Source organism: Ambystoma mexicanum, chromosome 9 (genome assembly GCF_040938575.1).
Source record: "Ambystoma mexicanum isolate Mex_15411 chromosome 9, UKY_AmexF1_1, whole genome shotgun sequence".
NCBI lineage: Eukaryota > Metazoa > Chordata > Amphibia > Caudata > Ambystomatidae > Ambystoma > Ambystoma mexicanum.
The window spans coordinates 1,199,037,148-1,199,064,532 of NC_090931.1; the positions used below are offsets into that span (position 1 = coordinate 1,199,037,148).

The 27,385-nt window shown below is 45.1% G+C and overlaps 1 protein-coding gene across 1 annotated transcript in view; it reads right to left on the bottom strand.

The window, feature by feature from the left end:
- THSD7B (thrombospondin type 1 domain containing 7B) overlaps window positions 1-27,385 on the bottom strand; it is a 2,969,219-nt gene that overhangs the window by 379,560 nt on the left and 2,562,274 nt on the right. Inside the window, exon 18 of the mRNA XM_069616536.1 lies at window positions 13,858-13,999. Coding sequence (XP_069472637.1) covers window positions 13,858-13,999 — 142 coding nt within the window. The remainder of the gene's footprint in view (window positions 1-13,857; window positions 14,000-27,385) is intronic.

Below are 27,385 nucleotides of genomic sequence, written 5' to 3' on the forward strand. Positions count from 1 at the left end.
AAGGGGACAAGAGAAAGAAGAGATCTGCACCACCTCAGGAGGAGCAAGGGAACAGGACCAACAGCAATGATACTGTCCTAAATAGAAGGAAAAGACAAGGAGAACCTCTGACAGGAAATTACCTGTGGGGAAGGTCGGAAACGGCACTCACTTCAATCCCGCCAGAACACAGACTATTCAGCAGAGCAGCAATGTTCTTCTCCTCAATAATACATCCGGGACTGCAGGCTTACGCAAACGCAAAATGGCTCCAGATAACTAGATGGGAACTAATGATGACCATCAATTCTACAGTAAATGGATTTAACGCAATAAAAGAGGAGCTGCGAGCTATAAGGACGGTAGCACTCCAGAACAGATATGTATTGGACCTCCTCACAGCCATGGAAGGAGGAGTCTGCGCAAAGATTGGGCAATCATGCTGCACGTTCATTCCTGCCAACGATGCTGACAATGGTACACTGACAGAAGCAGTTTCACAATTGGCCCAGATGCACTCCAAAATGATGGATGAAAGTAACGGTGTGAACAAGGATGAGAGCTGGTTTTCGCTATTATGGTCATGGATGCCATCTTGGCTGTCAGATGGACTGAAAATTATAGTTGGTTGTACTATTTTGGCTGGAGCTACACTGATCATAATAAGATTTTGGAAGGCCCGGAAGGCACGCACCACTGACGAGTTGCTTGAAATGGTCGGTATGCACCCCTTGATGCCAGCAGATGACGGCCAACACACAGGCATAATAATACAAGAGAGAGAGAAGTTGCACAACCAGATCATCACCAACCATCTGGACCCACCATCGGTGAAGATCGAGAACCCAAGAAACCCCAGGAGCTACATAGGGAAATGGGTATATTGTACTCCTGGAGGAACCTGTGAATATATGTATTGGTCATTTGAAGATCATTTGAACCACTATGGACATTTAGGAGGAATAACTAAGATATGGAGAGTAAGAGGAGATAATGAAAAGGATATGTTTGTGGTCGACAAGTCGACCAGAGGGGGGACTGAAGTGGGAGAATGGAAGACCAGGCTCCCGTCCTTCACCTCTCGCGCTTGGCCTAAAGGGTCAAGACCCAGGCACCCGCCACGAGAAGAGTTTGCCCATCTACCAGACGACCAAATACCCTGGTACAGGAACATATGGATGTGTCCATCTGCCTGCCCAGCAGCCCGCCCTGGCCATGCCGACACCTGCGGCGCGGATCAACTAGACTAAAACCTACACGTCGTTAGAGATGCCATGACGACCTAGCCAACGGTCAGCACACCTGTACAAATATACACACTGGACACTCCCGCACCAATCTACACGAAGAATATACTCAGTGCTATGACGTAGGCGACAGACATACTCACGGACGTGCATCTTCATTATTTTCCACATAGGCTTTCAAAATGCAGAAACGCAAGACGCATCATGAACTCATCTAAAAGAGCTTGCTTACGCTTCTCCCAAAACCAGGTGCCACAATGAGAAATATAATGAAGACACGATACTGGTCATAAGACAATATGGTACTATAACCTAAAGCGCCTGTGCACCAAACGGTTCCACTTATACACCAGGCCTCAGTAGGCCGCAAGCAAGAGCTTCCATGGACGTCAAAAGAACAAGAGTCAGGTTGCTGATCCTGCAGAATGAGCCCAGCGAAAGCAAACAGCCAAGGTCGCAATGTTGCAAACCCACATTCCGAAAGCAGACCATCAAGGGCACGATGTTGCAACCTCGCACGCCGCACACCAACGTTAAAGTGACACCTGCAAATTAAACCAGGCACACAGTGGAAAAACAATATTAATTGTGCAGAATTCTGCCTCAAACACGGTCCCACCTCACGTGACCAAGCCGAACCTGACAGGATGCCAAGCCCAGGAGGAAGAAGGCATCTGGATCCCTCGTTACAAGACATAGGCAGATACAATTAAAATGCTCAATGGACATCTGCGACAGTGGGAGTAGTCGGTCTTCCAGCTATGAATAAGTCCTCACATTGTCTGCACTTACCCATAGTGAAACATTGTTGCAAATGACAGGTACACCGAGAGCTGGGAACAGCGATGGTCCCAGGCTGGGAAGCTCGCGGGCGCACCAATCGGGACATGGGGCTCCTCTCACTGACGCCATTAACATTAACCAATCATCAGGGGTCTTCATGTAACAATTCTCATGTATCTAATTGTAGGGACAACCCAGATATATCACCTGACTAACCCTTGTCCACTAATATTGTTCTCTATACGTATGCTATACTAACCCTACCACTCGAGCAACCAATTAAGAGTGGCGATAGGTTTTTTGCTAACTTTCCAAGGTGACGCAAGTGGCGTGTCATACTAAGGTAAAAGGGGCCTGCGAGCCCTACGAGTGTGTGTGTGTCAGGATGGACGCGTACACTCCTTGACCCATCCCTGCCGTTTTTGTCTAATAAACAGCAGAGTCACCTTGCTTCTTGCGTGTGTCTCATACTCTATCTCATCTGGGATATACGGGAGGAGTTGGGGCCTCCCTGCCCGGAGGTCTGCGGACGGCCCGGTCGACCCCGGCAGAATTTCCCCCCGACAAGGTGATAAAGGGTTCCCTTTTATTTTTCACTTTGAAAGGATTAACATCAATATGCCCTTGTAAATAGACCTGTATGCCCACGCCTGAGACCTATCACGGTTCAGTAGCAACTCCTGGGCCCATTCTTCCTCCATGGGATCCCCATATCTCTTAGTCAGGGTAAAGAGAGTCCCTAGGTCGGAGAAGCACTCATTGACATTGTGAACTTTGACCCCATGCACATTCTCCAGTGCTGACTTTGGACTGTTAAATAGGATGCAGCAAGACAAGTACATCAATCAATCTACTTTATTTCAGAAAAAAGAACATTTTATCCGTAAATATGTTCATCTAATCAAAATGGACAATACATAATAAAATATGACATGCAACAAATCTTCTTCCTGGGCGGCCTGGCATGTACAGGGTGGATCCCCTTGATGGCCATGGGACCAGTTCGGTACAACCACTCTGCCAGGGATCTTGTTCATTCTGAATCTGGTCAAAAGGCAATGTGTTCATTTTTATTTTATTTTACCCAAAACAAATAAGGATTCAACCGCGGTATGGGCGTTCACAGAATCTGTGAAGGTAGAGTGACTTTGGTAAACTGAAGCAGTCGCTGCTAGAATCGGTGTCTTCCATGACGCGTTGCTTCTCAATGCTTTGAACTTTATTATCCAGACAATCAGGGTTACAATAATGCCTGGCACAGTTTAGCTATTTTTTTTTTTAACAAATGTAACCCGAAGTATGTTGTAGTGTACATCACTGATAAATCTGACCACGTTCACTGAGTAAGAACACCCAAGGGATTAGACCAAACTGAGCTCCAAAATAACAAAGCTATATAGCTCAAGGCCAGCTCCCCGTGTAATAGAAATGCAGGCGAAGATTGAAGAAGCTTTGAAAGGTTCCTAAGGACAAAGCCTGTATTGCTAAGTAACCCCAACTACCAGCCCATATGCTACTAACTCCACCATCTCGGCATGTACAAGCCATATGCATTGGTTTGATAGGATGACTACTGCAGCACTTTGACACGTGGAAAAGTGCACAGTCCCATTGTTTCATCCTAGACTGCTGCCTACAAACATGGCCATCCGACCCGAGGACAGTGCTTTACGTAATAGCTAAATAGTCGCTATCCACTCCATTCTCTGTCCCTTGCAGGTAAAATGTAAAGCACGTACATAGCACCCAGGGTGGTGGTGCTTCCACCATCTCGCGTGTCTGTCCATGCACAGTTCTGCAGCAGCCCATGGACTTTGCATGTGGTGCGAGTGGTGAGTGACAGACTATCGGATGATATCCTCTCTGCTGCAGGTGTTAGGGCAACTATAGGGATTCCAGAAACTGGCATCCAGTGCATTTCCCCTTTTTCAGATATGGCCAGAAAACGCACTTGAAAGCTGGAGAGAAAGGTAAGTTATCTATGGAAATGGCCCTGGGTTAAGTGTTCTGATTTCTATCTCTGGCATGGCCTTTGCGACGCTGCCTCCTTGTCCAGATGGTGCTGCTTCACAAACACTTCAACAATGTCTCTTCTGCAGGCTCCTGCCTAATCAAGGAGGTGTCAATCATGCCATGTCCTGCACTGTTTTCCCCAGCCACCGATTTTACACTTGACTTCAGTGCGACCAGTTGGGAGGGCAGTTGGAAGGGTTCAGGGGCCTTGCTTGTTTCTCTCTCAAACCTGACCTCCTTGGTGCTTTGTGACACCCTCTGCCTTAATTGCCAGTGGTGACCGGTGGCAACTGGAATCATTTGATTGAGGGTTTCAGCTTCCTGTCTTTCAGTTCGGCATGGCCCAGCGCACACCCTTGTGCTGCTGCCAGAACAATCCCATTCCAGGATCTCTTACCTGGGACAGAGATTTTGCAGGCTACTTTTTTTCTTGATGATGTCGTCCAAGACATTCATTGATCCCTGGTCCTAGTGCCTCAGGTGTCACGTGTTGCAGCAGTGCAGGAGGATGAGCCGGCATTTGCTGAGGTCCCACTACTGTCTGCTGTTTCCACAGGTATGAGTGGCTGTAGGTGTGGGCAGGTGTTTTCAGAGATACTGCGAGCAATGGCCTCTCTACTCATTCTTTACTAACGGCTACATTTTCATGGGAAGGTATTTTTCGAGGATTCACCTTGAGAAACTCAGTGAAGAATGCAGCACACCAATTTTTGTTCTGCATTTGCAGAAAGACGTTCAATGACACGAATTGAAGGAAAGCAAGACTACACCAAGTCGATTCCTTCCATCCCCTACTAAGGGATGCATTTGCGTGGGCCTGGAGAATCCTGGCCAAAGTCTCTGCATGCATCTGCTTCGAGATAAGCTATCTGCATGGCATAGATGTAGGCATGGGAATCAGGGCGGAACCCACGTTTTCACCCCTAAATATCCTACCTGCCGATGATCCTCTTGGATCACAGCTGTGCATAAGTGTAACGAAGGAAAAGGGCTGCCACCATTCCAGCAGATATCTATGGACTGTTCCTGCTCTTTGCAAATGAGAGGGGAGGACCGAATTTGCATCGATCCATGCCTTTCCAATTAGGTGGACATTGTTTGTGGGATATATTCCACAATCTTTTTAGATTTTATAGCAAGAAAGTTACCTATGGAGTGGCAGATCACAAAGATTCTTTCAGGCTGTAATAATGCTATCATCTTCAAACAGCACTATATATACCTCCATAAATTATTCACAGCCCAATCCAAATTTCTTGTGCATATAGGTGACCATAACCGACCGTAGATTAGGAGTTTTGCAGTTTACATTCATAAATGCTCATCCACGGTAGATCGTAGCCACTCTCATTACGAGGTTACCCGAAAACCCGCTGGTAGGCGGTGGGTTTCTGGCAACCCCTTAACAGCCGTACTACCACCTGATAACCCGGCGCCACCGGAATATCACAAGGGCGGCGGTAACAGCTACTTCCCATTTCCATGGAGTCGCATAGGACACTTCTAATGGTGCCGGTGCTTCCGTGACAACCATGCCAGTAGGTGCCTAAAACCCTGGCAGGTCAGGCCTGCCGTGGAATCCGTGGCCCTACCGGCATCGTTGTAGTATGGCGGTCCGGAAAGGGTGCCGGTACGTTGCTACCAACACCCTTATTTACGGACCGCCATACTTAGAATGAATGCCATAGGCAGTGTACATATGTATTTGTATAAATTCAATGAATCAATAACCGATTAAGGGGTGGTGATTACTTTTGGAGGCAAATGTGAATTCCCACTATCCTGTGGGAAACACATACATACATTGTAAGGACCATCACTGTATGGCTTCCTCATGCAGACTCTGAGCCTATACGATATTAGAACAGAATCTGTGTATGTCACAGTGAATTATGCCGTGCTCTCCTGCTTCATTAGCAAGAAGGAAAGACTGGTGCGGGTTTAGACAAACACAAGTGTCATTTCTTACACCTGATAACAATGTAATAGGCACGAAGACCGTGGCAGAGAAGTTGCCAATTGCCTTGCGGTCTTTCCGCATCTGAGCTAAGTGACAAGAGATCTGTGCAAATGAGAGAAGCATATCTGCGTGCCCCGAGGACATTTTCTTTCAGCAAACCTTCCAAGTGACATAATGAATTGAGTTTCGAAAAATAGCTGCGCCTTTTTGAACTTTTATTGCAATCTGTATATCACCAAAGAGAGCATCATTTGGCTTTGACCCCGGTGTCATCTTCTATCATTACACATTAACTGCAGTAACTCGACAGAAAAAAAAAATACTGTTCTTCGGTCTATTTTTAATAATGCATGATCTGGAATGTAAACGGTGCAAAATGCTATTTTAAAATGGATCGTGACAACTCAATACTAGGGGTGAACTGTAAAAAATATACGGAGCCGACGTAGGGGCATAATGAGTGGCTAATTGCAAATGTTAGAATGAGCGTCTCTTTGTTTCTATAAAGTGCACGCCCACTGAGAATGGGGCGTGCCTGGGATACTAGGCAAACCAACAGTAAGGAGGGAACAGGCTGTTTCCTTTGAACTCTCCTACTCTCCACTATTTAAAGAATAAAACGTGGATACTCGGATGGCCATTTATCATCATGAAGTGAATCCGGTCCCATTGCAAAAGCCATCGGCTTTCATTTCCCTCAACCTCGTTTTAATAAAGCATTATTGCATTTGGTTCCGCTGAGGAGCATGCTTTTCCCCTCGAGAAGTGACACACTGCCGCAGTAACTCCATGAAAGTAATACAAGGTACAAAGGAAGGAATGGCATGACCTTTTGTTTCAGGTGGACCCGGCGCCATCAACAATCGGGGTTGGATCTTCAAGAGCGTTCAGGAGTCCATGACTGTGCGCCAATCAGGTCGGAGAGCTAGCTCTGTACGTAAAGCTCTAGAATTAGAACACAGTGTGTTGCTTTCAGCAGCAGGACTGATCGAACCAATCATCGTTCCGAGAAAGATACATTAAGTACTTTTAAGTTGGCTAATATTGACACCTCTTAATACCCCAGGTAGTGGGTGCTAGTGTCTCATTGGCTAAACTCTGTGCTCTACTTCCCGATGGAGCCCGACGTTCCAGGCAAGCAGCACTCCTCCCCAGAGCCTTCTGCTACAGCAGCCTCCTTGTTCTCTGTCACCGCGCCAGTGTCCACGGCCTTGCTCTCACTCCGGGTGAGGCTTTGTGGTCTGTCACCACAGCAAACATCTGGTGTTATGGGTCACCGGTCTCTTTGCTCGTGGCGGCAATGCTCTCCCTAGCCCAGCCACTCTCCGATGTGTGCCACCGCTGGCTCTACATGTGGACCTCTGGCTTGTCACGGCATATGCCCCCTGTTCAGGGGTACACAAAGTGTTATAGATCCTCCCTCCTTTGGCTGCACTGTTTGTTAATATCCTTGAGCGAACGTTAACGCCCTGGCTATGCGCGGGCATCAACTTGGGCTTTGTGCCAGTACCACCTCGTTACCCACCAGAAAGGGCTATACACCTCAATAATTACAGCAAGAGCAAACTGGGATGACTCTCTCTAAAAAACAATTGGTTTTATGAGAAAGGCTTTTTCCCAATTGCCTATTTTAAACATGATAGACGTGTACTTCTTCAGTAGCCCATGATATCTTTGCAAACTTGAAGATAGTCGAATTATAGTGCACTGCTTACATTGTATACCCTGGGCCCGATTCATGGAATATTTGCCCGGTTCAAAGTGACTTTGCACTGCTGCCATGAATCGGGCCTTATGTATCTAGAAGGTAGTAATTCCAATGTCTGCTTCCATGCTTGACCAAAGTGAGCGCCCTTGAAAATGAGCTCGGCTGAGCAAATCAATACACCTCCTTGAATCCCACGATCTGCATCGTTGTATACCCATCAATGCCAGCGCTTGATCGAAGCATTTCCAATGTTGAGGGTCATTGGTACTGAGAGAGAGAGAGATAAGATTTCATACCGAGAGTTGCGAAGGATTCAGGGAAGTGTGGAAGTGGAAACACGGGATTCAATAGAAGAAGAACTTCATTCAAGAAAATCCAACTTCATGCTTTTCAATAAGGTAATGACCTTATTGAAAAGCATGAAGTTGGATTTTAAACATGAAAATAAAAAATGTTAGGCATGGAATTGTAAGAAAGACTTGTGAATGTTATCATGTCTCAAAACAAAAAATGTAGGGCCTCATTACGAGTTTGGAGGTAGCCATGGTGCTAGTAGCGCCATGGCTGCCTCCAAAATCGTGACCTGGTTCCTTGAATGAGGAATTACCGGGTCATTCCAACCTTGGAGGACACGGCAATTCATCATTCACATAGGGCTCAATGGGAATGGGGATGGAGCTAATTACGGGCCCGTTAATAACAGGCCCGTTATTAGCTCCCTGGTCCCCTTGCGGGACCCGCAAAGGGCATCTGGTCTGATCAGACGTTCTGAGCAGGTCCTGCAAGGGAACCTCGTAATAGGGTGGAATGGGTTGACCGGCACCATTACCGGTGCCGTTAAACCCATTCCGCCCACCTCATCATGAGGCCCATAGTGTTTTTTTACATATATTGCACCAGCTAAATTATGGTGGGTTTAAAAAGTATTGAGAAACAACCCTTTTACCTGCAATGTGAAAGTGCAGTATTCCATTTGAGTCACAACACCTAGTAGCCATCGCTGGAAGTAGACCTCCAGTTCAGAGCTTCATCACCAAGGCATTGTGGGTATGCAAATTAGCTCAAGTGCACAACTGTTTGCTCCAAGAAAAGGCCTTCGTCTTAGAGAGCAGTGCTACGTGCTACATGGGTTAATCAGCCCAAGACAGACATGTCTCAAGACACAGCCAATTACGTACCTGGTGTGACCCTTATTCGGGATCATCAGTGTAGTATATTCTGATACTCTTGTGGTTGGAGCATTGGGGCATGTTTTACAAACACCAGCTACATTATGGTGGGTTTTAAAAGGCTTGAGAAATAAATCCTTCCACCTGAAATGTGAAAGTGCACTATTCCATCTGAGCCAGATCACACATGCCACAATGTCACTTAGTAACTGTATCTACGTGAAAACATTGAGTGAAAAAATAACTCAGCGTAAAAGCATGAAGTAAAAATGCTTGAATTGCCAAAAATGTTGAAAGCCTGTGTTCCCTCTATCCCCACTCCTTTACCCATAAACACTAAGCCCTGCGCACTTGACTCTTTTTCTTTTCCATGGCACTCTCCCTCCAATGGCACTCTCCCTGCAGTGTCAGTTACATCTAGCAATTATGTGATGGAGCCTCCGCCGCAGGGTCCCATTCTTTCTTTTTTTCTTCTTCTCTTAATTGTCCCCCACTTTCCATGTAATAGAATCGGGGAACACCACTGCAACCCTGAAGCCATAATGCTGAACAAGAGGGTTAGGGGTCACCCGCGCAACCCCATTCTGGCTTTGTTTGTCATTATGGGATTTGATTTTGTTCCCATGCCAAATGCACAGTAAATGTGCATTCAGCTTTTTTGATATGACATTTATTACTCTAACGTAGTAACCATTGCTGGGAGAACACCTAGAGTTCAGAGCTACATCAGCAAGGCATTGTGGGTATGCACATTGGCTCAAACCTAGCCTATTTTCTCCAGGAAATTACTTTTGTTTTAGAGGTTAGTGCTACTGTATACATACCTTAATCAACTCAAGACAGACATTTCTCAGGACTGCAGACAACTACATACCTGGTTTCACCCTTATTAGAGATCATCAATGTAGCTCCAATTTCCTGAAGCAAACAGGCTTGTATATAGAAACTGTATGCTTTGTGTAAGTGATTGGAAAGGATTCATTAATTGGTTTTAAACTGTGTTGCTCATTTCTAAGCATCTAACTACAAACATGCCTACACCATCAAAGCAGGGAGTGCATGTGGTGGAATACATAACAGGAATGGAGAGGACTATTTCAAAAAGAGGCAGAGAGTTGAAGTTGGAAGATTGCACTTGCTTTCCCCTTCCCAACTCGGTTTCCATATACATTATGCACTGGTCAATCTATTACTACTTAGGACTGGAAACTCAGTAGAAATATTGATGTCTCTACTGTCACAGATTACTTTAATAAATCCAGAATATAGATCAAGAGTTCTCATTGTCAGATATTTTCATATATGTACTGGTTTGGCAGATTGTAGGGGGGGCGGTCGACTATGGGGATTCCCAGTCTAGGCCTTTGACCTTTCGTGGGCTCCATCCTCCCAATCTTGAAAAAATAGTTTGTAACCAATTACAGCAGTTCGTCGACAATAGAGACATCTTGGACGAACACCAATCAGGATTTCGCCCTAATCATGGGACAGAGATTGCCTTAGTGGCAGTCCAGGATGACCTACTAGAAGCTGCGGACAGAGGAAGCAACACAATACTGTTGATGCTCGATCTGTCGGCAGCATTCCACACAATCAACCACAAAATTATACTCCAATGGATTGGAATTATAGGCAGAGCAGCTAAAGTTGTGGTGGATTGGTTTGATTCCTTCCTACAAGACAGAACTCAACAGGTGGCCCTAGGAGCCTTCCTCTCAGAGTTAATACAACTGAGATGTGGAGTCCCCCAAGGCTCAGCGCTTCTCACCTCTGATTTTCAACCTATATATTCGACCACTGTTTGACATCCTGAGGAAACACGGTCTACGTTTCCAATCTTATGCCGACGATACGCAGATCTATGTGGAGACAGATAATCTGCCAGAGGCATTTAAAGGATAGACCGGTGTATGCAAGATGTCAAAAAATGGATGGCTTGCAACCAGTTACAGCTCAATGCAGCCAAAACGGAGGCAATCCTGTTCAGATCAGAGAACAAAAACAGAGAGGAAGGAACCCACATAACTCCACAGATCTTAGGTGAAAACATCCCGTTCTCTAGGAAAGTAAAAAATCTTGGTTGCATCTGGCAAGAAAACTTGGCCAGTGAAGCACAGGTTGGGGCAAAAATAAAAGCAGTATATTACGCCCTGCGCTTGCTTAGGAACGTACTTCCTTTTTTAACACCCCAAGATCAGCCAGTGGTAGTGGCAGCCTTGCTAAATGCCCATCTTGACTATTGTAACAGTCTCATGACAGGGATTCCTATGAAACAAATGTCAAGCCTACACAAGGCCCAGAATGCGGCAGTGAGGTTAACTGCCCACCTGGGCAAACGAGATCACGTTTCTACATCTCGGAAAGCATTCCACTGCCTGATGGTGGAGGACCGTATTAAATTCAAGGTGGCGTGTCTGGTTTATAAATGTTACCACAAACTCGCACCCAGATACCTGAACACGAGAATCCACCAGTAATACCCTACAAGAGACCTCCGTTCAGGAGACAAACTCCTGCTATGTGTCCCTCGGACAAAATACACCTCTAAAGGAGACAGGAGGTTCTCCGTGTTCGGCCCCAAGCTGTGGAATCAGCTGCCTTTTGGCATTCGTTCATGCACTACATTGGCAACGTTCATAAAGGAATTAAAAACATTCCTATTCAAATGAACTTAAGTAACCATGGTGACCCTAAGCCTGCACAGCTAAACATATAACATATAGTTAACATCTGCGCCCAAATGCAATTGCTTGCTTGGTGCGCGTAAGAAATGAATCAAAATCAAAATCAAAATAAAATCCCAGGCTGTTCTATCTCTACAGTTGGGTGTGATGAAAACTAGCAGTAGTTAACTCCTACTGTTTAGGCTATCCTATTTGGGTACAATGGGGCCCAAAAGCTAGGACCTTGTTTGCATTTCTCCCTCTGGGACTTTCTAAGGACTTCCTGAAAATAAAATCCCAGGCTGTTCTATCTCTACAGTTGGGTGTGATGAAAACTAGCAGTAGTTAACTCCTACTGTTTAGGCTATCCTATTTGGGTACAATGGGGCCCAAAAGCTAGGACCTTGTTTGCATTTCTCCCTCTGGGACTTTCTAAGGACTTCCTGAAATGCAGCCCCCTCCAACCAGTATCAATGATAGTCCAAGATGGTGCCTGCTCTCACACACTACCTCTCTCTTTCCTTCCCCTGATCAATCCCCAAAGTAACTCTCTCTCTCTCCCTCTCTCTCTCTCTTTCTCTCTCTCTCTCGCTCTCTGTGTCTCTCTCTCTATCTCTCTTTATGTCCCTTCGATCCTCCCACACTCCTCTTCTCTCTTTCTCTCTGCCTAACACTCACACCTACTCGAAAACCTCCTCCCACTGCACTTTCTTCAGCTGTACTCCATCTTTCTCTCTCTTTTACTCGCTTTTTCTATATCTTTCACTCCCTATCCCTTTCTCTTCACCCTCACCTTCTACTGTCTACCGTCACCCCCTACTTTCCCTGTCAATCCTATCGCACATTATCTTCTCTACTTTCACTCACTCTACCATACACTCTCATAACCATCCCATGACACTCTCACACTTGATACTAATTTCACATAAAAAAACCCTTACCTGGCATCTAACACCTCCACAGGAGTTGACGCATTCCACTCCATCTTCCCCCCTCTTCCTGATCCCTCCATCCATGACCAGTCCACCTGAACTCACACAAACACCTTTAATTTGTGGCTCTGTGTTTGGGGCTTTTATATCCCTGCCTTTCCTGAAATTCGCCTCCTCCCCTTCCCATATGTCTTCTGTGTCACCTGACCATTCCGTCCAATCTAAATCTATCCTTTCCCCTAAACAATACCCTCAATTTTAAAAGTCCTCCTTGACACTGCACATTTTCACTTGCGGGTTTTCGTGTTGTTGTGGCAGCCCTGTTTTGTTGATGTTTGTCAGACGAGTTGCCTTTCATCTGCCCTGGGACTCTAGATCTGAATGGACTCACCTGATGACAACAGTTGGTTAGCACCTCCCTCCTTTTGGTGCGTCCCAGTGTGACCACATTGGCTTCTGGATATTGTGGTTCTGCAAGAAGCAAGCAAGAACCCTGGCCAGAAATATGGTTGGAAGGCATTGTGAGAAGGGCATTAGTGCCAACAGTTGCAAGCAAGGCAGAGCCAATGGTATCAGAGACTGGGAATGCTTGAACATTCTACTATTGATTGTGTATTTGTATAGTGCCTATGCACAATGTGTTTCAAAGCGCTTGATAGCCAGTGTTCTCACAGAAATCTGCACCCCTGCCTTTGTTTTGCCATTTGTTTTCGGCTTTCCCCCTACTAACTCACTATTAAACCCCACCCTCGCCCCTCTTGGTTCTCCCATCCCCACCCCACACACCTACACCTGAATGACTTGCTGGCATTGCTGCCTCTTTCACTCAGCTGCCGTGCTTTCTCGCCATCATCATCGCCACAGTAACAATCGAAGTGGCACTTCGTTTCCCTTCATGTTCCTATGACGAAATCCATCTGCTTCGTTTTTGTGTGAGCCCATCCCTAGAAGAAAAAGACTTTCCACTGATTTGCACCCCGCATGGATGCCGGGGGTTTAGGTAGCTATCACCCCCTTATTCAAAGGTGTACAGGGCCGGTAACAGCCCTAATCCCTCGCCAAGGCCCTCACTTCACTTGGGTCTTTCCCTAGACTTGGGCAGGCAGGATGTTAATGGCTGTTAATGCCCTGGAATGCAGGAGTGATAGCTATATTCATGTTCCAATGAGAATGAGAAGGGAGTGTGATGACATGGGATCTAGAACGAGCACATAATAAAGAAATGTACAAGAAACATTTACTCAGAACTTTTTTCTTTTTTTTTAATTGCCATACACCCTCTATGTGGCAACACAATTTAGACTCTGTAAAATTAAATTGATTCTTGATATATTTTAACAATGTTACAAATTCCTGCATAAAACCAGGAATGATATCAATACGTACCATGCATTTGTTCTTACCTGTTACGTTGTATTGATAGGTAAAACAATTTTCATTCAGAATGCACGCTTCCATCTGTGTATCTTCAGGGCAAAGTTTACCCTTCCCTGGAGATCTTATTAGAAATCGAGTCCTTGTTCTCGTACTATTTGAGTCACACATCTGTTTGGAAATATGGAAAGGGGGCATTCGTGAGTCGTTGCTAATGTGCTTCAATTAAAATATGTATCATTTTGATTATAGTAAAGCGAGGTAGTACACCACATGATTCTATACAGTGCTTGTCTTATAGGTAATCAATAATGTTCACAGTCAACCTTGTAAAATACATTTTGAACTGCTAAGGCATCCAACAACAACATCCCAGGGCATTAACAGGTGGTAGAGCCCAGTGTATCAAAACGCATTCAATGGCTATTGCAAAGCAGGGTTTGACAGAGTCATCCGCTGATTCTTAACACAGGGCTTCAGTTAGCAGGTTTTTAGAAAGCAGTATATCATTAGATGCTTTTTTACTCCAAATGTTAACCCAAATTCTGTCAGTTCTTTCCCAATATTGCTTTATAGTTTTCTGAGCAATTTATTTGAGTATTTACTTCTTACAACATATTGCAAAACCGATAGTAGTGACCTGCTTTGTCATTTGATCATAGGTAAAACGCTACATTGACACAACAATTTGCTGAAGATTCAAACTTGTTTTAGTTTGTGAACGTATTGCATTTTAATTGAATTGAATTTTACTGATACTGCCAAAGGCTTTTAGCATGCTTTAGGTACATGGGCCTCATTATGAGTTTGGTGATATCTGGCCGGTAAATCTGCCGAGATACCACCAAACTGAATTATGTTACCACCACTTGCTCCAGCGCAATTACTGCTGGGTTACAAGTGGTGGTGGCAGTGTAAATCCCTATTTAATTCAAGCCCATAGGACTCTACGGGGCTTTTTTTGGTGGAAATACCACAGTAGAAATACTGCCACAGTAATTCTATTGATTTTTCAGCAGAGAGTTGGAGGATTTACCGCCAGCATTTTGCTGGAGGAAAATCCTCAACTTCAGGTCCATAATTCCTTAATTTCATAATTCTGTTACTGCTGATTTTTTCCCACTCCGCCATACTTGTGATGAGGTACATAGTTTATCTGCTTTTCGTAGCTTTTCCTCACGTTATTTTATTATTCCTGCTATTATTTACTTTTACAATGTAGTAGCTGGGCGCATGAGCTCCCAGCTTTCCTGCTCAGGCACTTTGCGAAACGTCATTGTTAGGTGTCGTAGGCTCAAAGGGACTGTGTAGGTGCCAAGCTCCTACGCAAAGCCTTTGTGAGCCCGTTCAAGCCAGGATGTCAGCATGATGCTCTTCTAAACATAGCAAATCTGTTATCACTTTCTTTCAAATCCATTCAGTTCGCTATATTTATTTTTATATTTATTTAAAAGGAGCATTTAAATCATCTAAGTCAGACATCATTATGACCGTGCATTTAGCTGCATCACTCATGGCAGTTGTAGTAAATAAATATATGGGCTAGCAGAGCTGGACCTCTGTAACCCTAATGATTACATCAGCATCTCAGTTGACTACTCTTTCTCTGACATTATGGTCTATAGGCTCTGTGGGGGCTCTGTTCGGTGAAGTGTAGTTCAAAGCATAGGTGTGTGGGATGTTTTGATCCACTTTTGCTCTGCTATGCCGCATCACTGTGTTATGATGGTGTCAGAAATAGCCAAATGGCCACAAAACCTTTGTGCGTGCCAAAACCTCTGAAAATAGGGCTTTGCAACGCACAAAAAGATGGCTGCCCAATCTGACTTGCATGTTGTCAGTGGTGGAACAGAGCTCTCCTGAAATATGTCACTGGGATCCACAACAATTGAAAATGGAGTACAGAAGGAAAAAGCAGCACTCTGCTAAATGAAACCCAAAATCTTGCTTTAACTCCATTTTCTTTGTGGCTGAAACTTCAGAATGCTGATACAGAACACCCTCAAACATCCAAAATCTTGCTGGGTGCTACAATTCCTTAATTTAAGAAATCATTGTGAACTTAGACATTCCTGAAAAACTGAGACCTTAAAGAAATTTCCACAGGAAAAGTAGCCTGTCTGTGGATCTGTCAAAAATCTCTGGGTGCAGTACCCTGGGCCGCCTGAATGACAGCCGTCAGGAGCCTGCCCGATTAAACTTTAAACATGTATAAACTGAAATCAAATGTTTGCAATGTAAGAGGCCTGTTACTGAGAGTAACCCATATTGTAATTGTTTTGATCCCATGGTTTAAAATCTTGAATAAGTATTCTACCTGTGATTTGATACAGCAAGATTGTTTTAAGCTAAGAACAAATTCAACAGAGTTAACAGTTAAATTAAACCTACCTGAAGCTACCAAACTGGAATAACAGATTTTCTCACAGAAGGAAGGTCCTTCTCCCAGCAGGAAATCACACAAACGTGTTAATTATGGGATAGCAAAGAATCTGGACTACAGAGGCATGAGGAACAATGACCAGGTGCAACTAAGGAAATGTGAGGTGTGCGGACAGATGTAAATGGCCTCTGCCAAGAGCAAGCAGGGAGGAGACTTCTCCTGGACTACGGGGAGATAAAAAAAGAGGCGGACCCAAACAACCATCTGTAGCTGAACATTAACAAAGAACATTTTTGTTAAAGACGTATAACTTGATAGTCAAAGTTGTGATAAATATAAAAGTAACAGATTTGTGAATCTAAATTTTGGCTGCACGTTTCAAGAGGTGGCAAAATCGTGTGACATGTTCTGTAAAGAAATTGAAAGAAATGTGATTTTACGCCAAATGTATTTCCGCTAGAATTATGAAAATTCATACACTTATGCCCATTTTAACTGCACACACTTGTAAAAATGTGCTTAAGAATTGGACATTGTGTTCTTGAAGAAAAGGGCACAATTCTGTGAAAAGCGGAGACAGAATCCCACAGCTATGGCGTTTTGAGGAGTAGCTGCTATGGAAAATATGTAATCTGTATATGTGATTGTTATAGAGGTTGCACATGTGTAAATATAGATTGTGCCAAAAGTAGATTTTGTGTTCCAGGGGCTAGGGATCATAAAATCACACCATAAAGGTGACACTCTGTTTCTCTCCTCCTATAAAGGCAAAGAGTAGACTCTGACCCAATCACCTGTCAAAAGGGACAAGCTTAGGCTAAACCGGGCCACACACACCCCCTTTATGGCATCTTATCATAGCATAAATAGACACAGCTCACCCCACAAAAGGACAGACAGATTCACTCACTATCCTGATGCTGATATAGCACCCTGCTGCTGAACTCTACATCTTCCTTGCTCCAGACTCCAGAAACTTGGCAAAGCCGGAACCCATTGCATAGCTGCACCATTTTCAGCTAGGCCTCAAATTCCAGAACCATAACCCCATAAACCAAAGGGGAAGTATTAAAATACAGCCGGGCTGCGCTGTACTGCTTGCCTGCTGAAAATAATTATCATCAGAACCAAGAAAGGCAGATCCAGTCCAGTCCTGTGCCGTGCTGTGACCAAAGTGCATTGCAGATCCAGTCCAGTCCTGTGCCTTGCCATGACCAGAGCGCCTTGATGACACTGCCTAGTCCGATGAGCCCAGCCGTCTGTCCTGGACCAGATCACATCCCCTGACCAGAATCCTGAAGGTTCCATTTAAAAACATATCCTGTGAGTATCGATAGAAAGAATGGTGTCACTGGCATATGTATTTTGCATAGTCAAGGCATATCTTAAACCCATCCTATCTTGTATTCAGAACCTGTATTGTTAGGAGTATTTTTTAATTGTCTGAACTCTCTATCCAAACCATCCTATCTTCCTCCACTGCTAGTATTGCTAAAACTATCTCTACACTGATCTTTTCTCATTTGAAGAAGGCGTGTTTCTTCCGCAGGCAGTCATTCTGATCAAGTGACTATTCGTTTTGTGTGGTATTTGTTTTGTTCATAGGCATCCTCTAGTGTAAGAAACCCTTTTGTCATTTTAAAGTACATTCCTGTTTTCCCTTCTTGCACCTATCTCGAAAAAACGACCTCTACTAAAACATCCATAACTCCCTCAGTTTTTGTGATAGAACAAAATGTCAACGTCTGCTTGTAGCTAACATCCACAGCTTTAAATTTCATCTACAACCCCATTCCAAATCAATACGGTTCTCCCGTTATCGCGAATATCACGCAGTGAAAAGTTTGCTGCAAATTTTTATTTGGAAAAATTCTTACACGTGTAAAATAGCTTTTGATTGCTTCCGACTTGAATTTTAAGATTTCAAATTGTTTCTTGGTATTAAATCATTGCTTGTGTTTGTGTACAACTATCCAAAGTGGCTCCCTTAAGAATTTCTAACAATTTCAGCAATTTGGTGTTTATGCCCAGTCCATTCTAAGGATAACTTTAAAAGCCATTCTGACAGCTTGACAGTCAATTCCGTTTTCTCTTGTGTTTGAAAGGGGGGAAGCGGGATTGGTATTCTGTTTGAATTCTGCAATTCCTGAATACCTGCTCTCTCCTCCTCTCTCTTTACATTGCCTATTTGGGGGGTTGAGGGTGTGCAGGGGGAACTTTTAACCACAGTGCTATCCAATCTGAAACCACAAACAAGTATTATTTGCTGTGCTGAATTGTTTTGCTCACTACTTACTCCTTGTGTATTAAAGAGATCATTCAGTGTTACATCACCCCTTTGGTGATTGTTGTGTACCTATTAAAACCTATTGGGATAAAAATTTAAATACTTAAATAAATCTTTACCTTTGCAAACCAGCCTGATTCCTGGTTCAGTGTGACCGGGGGGGTTCCAGGAGAAGGGCGTGATATGAGTGATATATAGTTGAGAATAAAGAACTTTTAGACAAAAATACATAAGGATTTCAGTTGTGCACTACATGCTAGGCGTTGACTTGGGTGTATGCTGGATTGAAATCACTTACAACTTGGGGGCTCCTCACGAGATCCTGAATTAGACATACCACTTTTGACAGTCTAACACAGCGTGCTAACTGACGGGGTACATACACCCTATTGGCTACACTGTAAAAACACACTTCACTAGAAATACTCAAAGGAGTTGGACCTGTTTTGCAAAAGTAAAGTAACCCTGAGATAAGTCAGAAGGAAATTAATATTTCCGGAATGGCGACCCCAGTGGAAATTAATATTGCAAAAGAATACTTACTGCACAAATTGTTTGTCAGGGGTGAATGGGTAGAGCAGGATGAGAATGACTGGCTGCAGGAAATCAAACAACAAGTCACTGCCATAAAACTAGATGCATGGCAGGACCAGGGTCCATTACACCAGGCACTTAGTGAATTGTACATGGCCCTAAAGTAAAAGAAGAGCAATGTAAAATTGCCAAAATAGTGGCTTACCTATACTTCCACATTGGAGTAATACAGGAAAAATATGCCGAAAACCTAGATCTGGCAAGTACAATACCTAGAGAAAACCCAAACTTATTTGGACTCTGCAGAGCAAGGGCTACAAAAGAGCCAAGAATCGGAGAGAGAAACCAGACAGTACCTGACAAAAGTAAAGGAAGATCTGGATCTCCTGTAGCAAGAGAAGGTAGAGCAGGATACCAAATTACTGACATTTCAAAAAGAGTGCCAAGAAAGGTGGATTCTGCACAACATAGCCAACAAAAGCTGGAGCAGCAATTAAATTATAATAGAGCCTGTGCAGGGCAGATAATCGTCCTGGACGGGCAGATTGATGAACTAAAGGAGGAAAATAATAAATTAATAGTGAAGGATCTCCACACTGAAACAGATTTTGATCAGGAGCATCAGAAATTATGTGCCATTAGAAAACAAAGGGACGGCCTGGCTGCACAAAGGGGCACTCTAATTCAGGAAAGGGATGCCTTAGGCCAGGAGGTCAGCCATTTAAAAACTGAGCTAGAAGAAAATCACCTGGCCCTTCAGGGACTGGGTGAACTCAAAATGGACTATGAAAAGCTGTTAGAGCATACCAGGAGGGTGGAAGATGCTCTGGCAAAGAATAATCAGGCTGGTAAGGACCAAACTCAGGAGGTGAGTCTCCCGCAGCAAAAGTTGGCACAATACTCCCAATGTAGACAGGAAGCACAGAGAGACAATGAGGCTCTCTGTAAAAAAAATGACAGGCTCCATAGACAGATAGACATGCAGGAACAGCTAATAGAGACCAGTAAGGCCTTAATAGAGGAACACAAGGGTCAGATTCTTGCATGCCATCAGGTAGTAGGGTTGAGAGAGAAGAAGTCGGATGGGAGAGGGAAACCACTGAGCATAACCTCAGGAACCCTGTTCTTGCCAGAGACTTTAATCACTTCAATTCCATGGACTCTGCCAACCCCATGTCCACTGGCTCACATGAACCAAGGGCCACAGGGATGGTAGACTCCAACCCAATGGGAAATACGGAGTTAATAGGTCAGTGCCTCCCAGAAATGGATGGGCAGGTCTCTATGTACAGGTTCCCAAGTGCTAGGGCCATCTTCTCTGATCAGGGAGACTCCAGTGAGGGGAGAATCAGCGAAATGGATCCTCAGAAATATAACCTACCAAGAGATCAGGCTGTAAAATTTTGTGGGGAATTCCATGAGACTAGACCTACAAAGAGCATACTAAAAACCTCTTCCCAGCCAGGACAGTGGGGGGGGGGTACTCAACCTATCCTGGGAGTAAGGAAGAGTCAGAAGACTCTTTTGAGCGCCACAGGTCCCAAGAGACTAGGCCGCAACATTCTGCCAGCCATTCCCAAGCTTGCAGAATCCGGGAGAACCTAGAAGATCAGACAGCCACCTCTGGTAGCAGTGCCTCTGAGTCAGAGGATGAGTGGACCAGGGTGACCAGAACTAAAAAGGCTAACAATGTTAAGAGGGCTTTCCTCAAGCATTCCCTGAAGCAAATAAAAGCTATTAGGAGCGTCATCACGCCCTACCACAAAAATGCCAAATATTTGGTTTGGGAGCACCTTGAATTATTTGAGCAGATGATGGAGACTTTCCACCTGAAGGACAGCAAAAGCTGTATTCAGTATGTAAAGTGGACATTTTCCCCTGAGTACTCCAGCTTCTTTGGGGGGCTGGAGGATCAGAACCATTCCAGATGGTCCACCTATAGGGCGGCCATCCTGAAACATTTAACTATTCATAGGAACCCTCAAGAAGCCCGCAAGGCAGCCTACAACCTACAATGTGGGGAAGACCAGGCCCCACAAAAATTTGTTCAGGAATTGAAACGCGCCTTTGTGCAGACCACTAGAAGGGTGCGCACTGACAGTAAGGAATTTGTGAACATTCTGCTTTCATGCTCTCGCTAAATACATTATGACCTAACTAGTGAGTGACTTTCATGAGAAAAGATCACTAGACTGGGTGCTTGAACAAGCAATGCGCATCTATGAAGTGCAGAAGCCGCTGGAAAGCAAAAATATTAGCAAATGCCCCAAACCAACCAACACCCGTGCTGCTGCTAAGGTGGCGGAGGTGAAGGTTGCCCCCATTCTAGATCTGGAGATGGGGGAGCCAAAAAACCTTCCCACACAGAATCCGACACAACCCCAGGCCCAGAAGGCCCTCAGGCCAATCCCAAACAGGGAGCCAGGGAGGTAACCCCACAAATGGGACCCCTAACTCCCCTCACTACATCAGCCCATGCTACAAGGGCAACAGACCAATCCTGGGCCAATGTGTGTACTCCCCCAGCCCAAGCAGGGGGGATCCAACCAGACAGCTGGAAACCCAGGGAACTTCCCTCCTTTCTTTCCCCAGGAGGGCAGTAATGCCCCAAATGCCGGACCAAATTTCTTTCCCCGGTACCCGCCAAACTTCAACCCCCAAAACAACCCTTCTTTTTTTCCCTACTTTCCTGAGCCCAGACAGCCCAATCCGGGAGAGGGGAGGCCAATGGTGGAGGGTTACCCAAACTATCCTAACCAGGGGTATTATGCAAAAGGGATAGTTACCCTTCCTGGGATCAACCCAGGGTAGACCAAACCAGCCAGAGCATGTGTCCCAACTAGAGCGCCAGGTCGAGAACATGGCACAGAATCTTGGTTGCATGCTGAGGGCTCACCAGAACCCTCAGATGATCATGGCGGCTCAGAACTCTTAAAATACAGGGTCTGGTGTTCCAGAACAATGACAGGGGAAGAACCCTGACAACCCACCGGTTCCCAGGTAGGAGGCACAAGGGGAAGGGTGGAGTAAAGCCTTAGAGGAAGCTTCCTTCCCTACTTGTGAAAAGCCCCTGGAAACCCAGGAACCAGAACCAAAATCTCCTGCCCCCGAAAGTCTGCAACCCAAGGAGCAGAGGGTGGGTAGGAGAAATAAAGAGCCTAAAAAGGCCCATTTTGTGGAAGAGGTGCAAATCTTCCGGTTGGAAGGAGAGGGTTTTCAGAGGATTCTGGGAAAAGGATCTTCTCCTTGAGGGATGGGGGAACTCCTCCCAAAGAAAAATGGGTCCCAAAGGATCCCAATCCAGACTGAGTAGATGTGGGGACTGAGTCAAAAACGCCCATCATCAAACCCCAGAATGACCAGCACGAAAATCCCCTTGTTCAAACCCATTCTGGTGACTGCCTCCAAAAAGGGGGGGCAGCCCAGAATCAGAACCAGGGGAGTCCAAAACTTCCCCCATATCTAGCTATCACCTTTTTCTTACAGGTGCCTAAGATCCCAAACAGAATCTTGCCCAAATCACCTCTCTGTCGGTATCCAAAGCAAAGAAATTAACCCATCACTTGGCCAAAAATGTGCATTATCTTTGCCCGCTTGAGGAAAAGGAGGGAAGATTTTATGCCCCGGTCCAAATACAGGGGCAATGTACAATTTTGCCACTGGTGGACACTGGATCCCAAGCCACCATTCTCTCAAAAATGGCCTTTGATCAGCTGAATTTGGGAAGGGGTGAGAAATACCAAATTCCTCTCACCCCTCTTCCTGGACAAATTCAGAACTTCGATGGGAAGGAAATTCCTGTCGATGGGACTGTGGATTTAGACATTCAAATTGGGTGACACAAGGTGAAGCACCCGGTCATAGTTGTGACTCCAGAGGGCACACCATGTTTACTAGGGAATGGCATCCTGCATAGATTGTCTCCCCTCATAGATTGTCTGAACAAGGTCCTCTGGACCCAGACTAAATGACCAATAAAATTGAAACAGAGTGTCAACCATGTTAGTTTAAATGGCACATGCCACATGGTTGAACGAAAACCTGACCAAATTGAGTTCCACTTCCAGAATAATCAAATCCCAGACGTGACAGTATTTGCAGTAGGACAACAAACTTGTGATGGGGATTCCTCTCTATTTCTGAAAATCAACCTTCCTTCCAGTGTAGGGTGGCATTTCACACTGGAAGGAAACACGCTGAAATTCTATACAAATTCACAATCAGAAAATCCCATTCCAATAGTCCAAAAAGATGAGAAATTAGCTCAAAGCTTGGCTGATATTCAGAGAATTGGAGAGCAGTTGTTCATCCCTGTTCAGTTAAATGAGGGGAAGTTCTGCAAACTCCCAAAAGATCCAGCCATTCCCATATTTAAACTGTTAGACAAATGGGAAATGGACCTGGAAACACCCAATTCCAAACATCTCCTGCCTAGCAGGTGTATGCTCAAAATTTCCATAGGCAACAAGAGCATAGTCCATAATTGTTGGGTCGTACGAGATGTCCTTGCAGCATTTTATTTAGGCAGTGACATTCTCAATCACTTTGCCATTACTTTGGACCTAATAAACTTCAAAGCTTGGTCCCGATTAGCGGGTAATCCCATGGACTTTGATGACCCAGAGAAAGCATTTTGGTCAGCTCAACTGCTGCCATATGCAGTTTAAATTCAGATTGGAGAGCATGTCACCATCCCAGAACGGACCCGACAATTCTCACTGGAAGTAAAAATTAAAAGAGGATAGAAACTGAAAAATCCTGATGCCTATGTACATCTAAATGCTCATTTCCAACAGCAAGGGTTAGGGGTAAACCCAACGCCACTAGTCAACATAGAACACAACACCATTCCAATAGAGGTGGATAACAGTGACCTGAAGAGCATCACTCTGGGCGCAGGCACCATTATTGGAATGGCGGTTGATGACCGTCATTTTTTCCATAGATTTAGGTAACAAACTGTTAGGACCAATCCCCAAGGACTGGTGATAGCGACAATGACACTACACGAGACAGGATCTTCACCCGGCAGGGGGGGAATTTCCTAGTGAACTCTTCCTGCCTTTATGGTAAGGAAGATGTGACCTGTGACTTCAGGAGGGATGAGGTGATTTTTCAAGTCCACAAAGCCTGCCTTCCCCACCTGAAGCCAGTAGTCCAAATCAGCACTTTGACCAGGGACTTCTCCACCCAGCTGGAGGAGGCCGCTGAGATAGCCAAACCGGAAGTCTTCCCAGGCTTCAGGCAGACGGTTGAAGAGAGAGTCAACCTAGCGGATGCCTGTGAGACTCTGGAGCAAAAGCAAAAGTTGAAACAAGTTTTCTTAGATTTTCAAGATCTCTTTGCAGTGGACTCATATGACTGTGGTCGCGCCAACATCCACACAACAACAATTCCCAGGGACCTGGGCATGACACCAGTGTTTGTGAAGCAATATCACTTGCCTCTCGCATCAATGGAGTCCCTTACTGAAATAATTAAAAACCTTGAGTCCCATGGGATAATTCGTCCAGTCCACAGCACCTTCAATGATCCGGTGCTGGGGATTTTGAAACCAAATGGCCAGTGGAGACTCTGTGCTGACCTCAACAAACGGGTCCATACTTCCCGATGGCCTCTTCCCTATATTGACCAAGGGCTGGCCCAGATCCAGGGGTCAAAGGTATTTACTGCTATTGACCTGACCAATGGGTACTGGACTGTAACTGTCAGTAGGGAGGACCAATACAAGCAGGCGTATACCTTCGGGGGGCAGCAGTACACGTGACCCGGACTCCCTTCAGATACATCAACTCCGGAAATGAATTTAACATCTTTCTACATAAGGCCATGCCCGACCTGGGTGAAAGGGGTAACCTGGCCTATGTGGATGATGTTCTCATCAAAAGTTCAACTGTGGAGGAACACATAGCGGGCTGCTGGAGCAAAACTCTCTTTTCAAAAGGCACAGTGGTGCGGAACCCGTGTCAATTTCTTGGGGCATGAGATAACGCCTCAGGGTCTCTGTCCCCAGGAAAAGAAAGTAGAAGCCCTCCAGAAAATAAAAGACCCCACAACTCTACAGGAACTAAGGAGCCTCCTTGGACTAACTAATTACAGCAGAAAGTTCATTGAGGATTACGCAGAGATCACAAGACCCCTGATCCATCTTCTGAAGGGGTGTCAAGTGGGAGTGGGGTCCAGAACAAGCCGAGGCAGTAAGACAACTCAAAAGAAGCCTCTCACAAGAGCCTTGCCTAGTTTACCCTGTCAGAAACAAGGAGTTCTTCTTTGAGACAGGGTTCTCAAATACATGCTTGACTGCAGTATTATATCAAAAGCATGACAAGGTCAATAAAGTAATCTCCTATGCGAGTAAAACGTTATCCTCTGTGGAGGAAAAATTCAAAGATTGTGAGAAGGCACTCCTGGCAATGGTGTGGGCATTGAGGAATTACCACCCGTTTATCCAGGGGGAGCACATCATAGTGGAGACTCCACACCAACCTTTGCAATATCTTCAAAGTGACAGATTCCAGGCTGGAAATGTGAGTAATTGGGTGCTCCTACCATGTTGACAACACCGGGGAAAAGGAACAAGTGGCCGGCGTGGGGAAAGACTGGGTGAATGATGCCCTGGAACCCACCGCTGGGTACCAAATCGGTCCCCATAGTATTCAGGTGGCTGAGCTGATGGCAGTTCATCAAGCTATCCTCACTGCTGTCCAACACCAACTCCACGAACTGGTCATAATCACTGATTCAGATTATGTCCGGAACGGGTTTGTGGAGCACCTGGTTAATTGGAAAACCAGAGGCATGCTATGTACTAACAACAAACCACTAAAACATGGACAACTAATACAAAATATTGATGATCTGGTCACCTCTAGTGGGATGACCATCTACTGGACAAAGATCAAGGGTCATCCAAAGTAGAGGGACCAGACAAAACTGGAAATGACCAAGCTGATCAACTGGCCAAAACTGGAGCCATCCAAGGGCATCTCATTGATATCGTGTCCCTGTTGGGGGAGATCTAGGTCACTGCTATCACCAGGTCCCAGACAAATGCTGACAATAAACTCTCAACTGCACAGTGGAGTAAGGAGACCCCAGATGCTGATTTAATCACGGCTCAAAAAGGGGATCCAATCATTGGTAAGTTTTATCAACACATTGAGGACTCTGATAACTTTCCCCTGACGGATACCGATTGCATTGGGAAAGAGGACCTCAGAGTGTTGATGAAATGTCCAAAAATGTTCCGAATCCAAGACAGTTTGTTGGTGAGGAGATCCATATCTTGCTTTGACCAGTGGGTGGTCCCTACCTCATTCCGAAGCCTGATGCTAAGTCACGACCATGATGCGGCCACAGCCGATCATCTGGGATTTCATACTACATTAGAAATCTTGCGAGAGGTTGCATACTGGCCACACATGGGGCAGGACCTCAACCAATACTTGAAGGGGTGTCTTGTGTGTGCGCGATTTCAGCCAACATCCCTCACACACCGTGCTCCCCTCCAAAAGAGGGGGATGACACTTCCTTGGTCAGATTTACAAGTCGATTATTGGGCCTGTGATTCGCTCCTCTAGGGGGAACAAGTACATGTTGACCGTAACATGCTTGTTCACTAAATGGGTGGAATGTCTCCCGGCCCCAAATTGCAATGCAGAAACAGCAGCTGCCCTGATGATCAATCACATCTTCTCGTGTTTTGGACTACCCCAAAGGATTGAGTCAGACCGAGGTAGTCACTTCACTAGTGAGGTGATGACAAAGATGTGGGAGATACTTGGGGTCAAAAGGAAACTACACATTGCCTACCGGCAAGCCTCTAGTGCTGGAGATGAGAGATAAACCAAGACTATTGTGAGCATATTAAAAAAGTTTGTGGCAGATTCTGGGCCAAATTGGGATATTCAATTACCCCTTGTCCTTATGGCCATCAGATCTACCCCTTCTTCTACAACAAAACTGTCTCCATTTGAGAAGATGACTGGACGAAGGATGGTGCTCCCCCAGCATCTGCTCTACAGAACCCAAGAGCAGACCTTGATAAATGCCTCCACAACTCATGAGTATGTTGAGAATCTGAGAAAACACCTTCAACATGCTTTTGCCTATGCTCACCAGAATCTAGAAAGATCTGCAGACAGTATGAAGCCCCACTATGACCTCAAGACAACTAAAAATGAATACCAAGTAGGAGAACGGGTCTACTTGTCCAATTTCCAAAGGAACCAAGCCAAACAGCTCAAATTCCTCCCAACTTGGTGGGGTCCTTTTGAAATTGTGGACAGAATCTCACCAGTCACCTACAAAATCTTCTTCCCAAAGGGCAGTTTGGCAGAGGGGGAAGATAAGT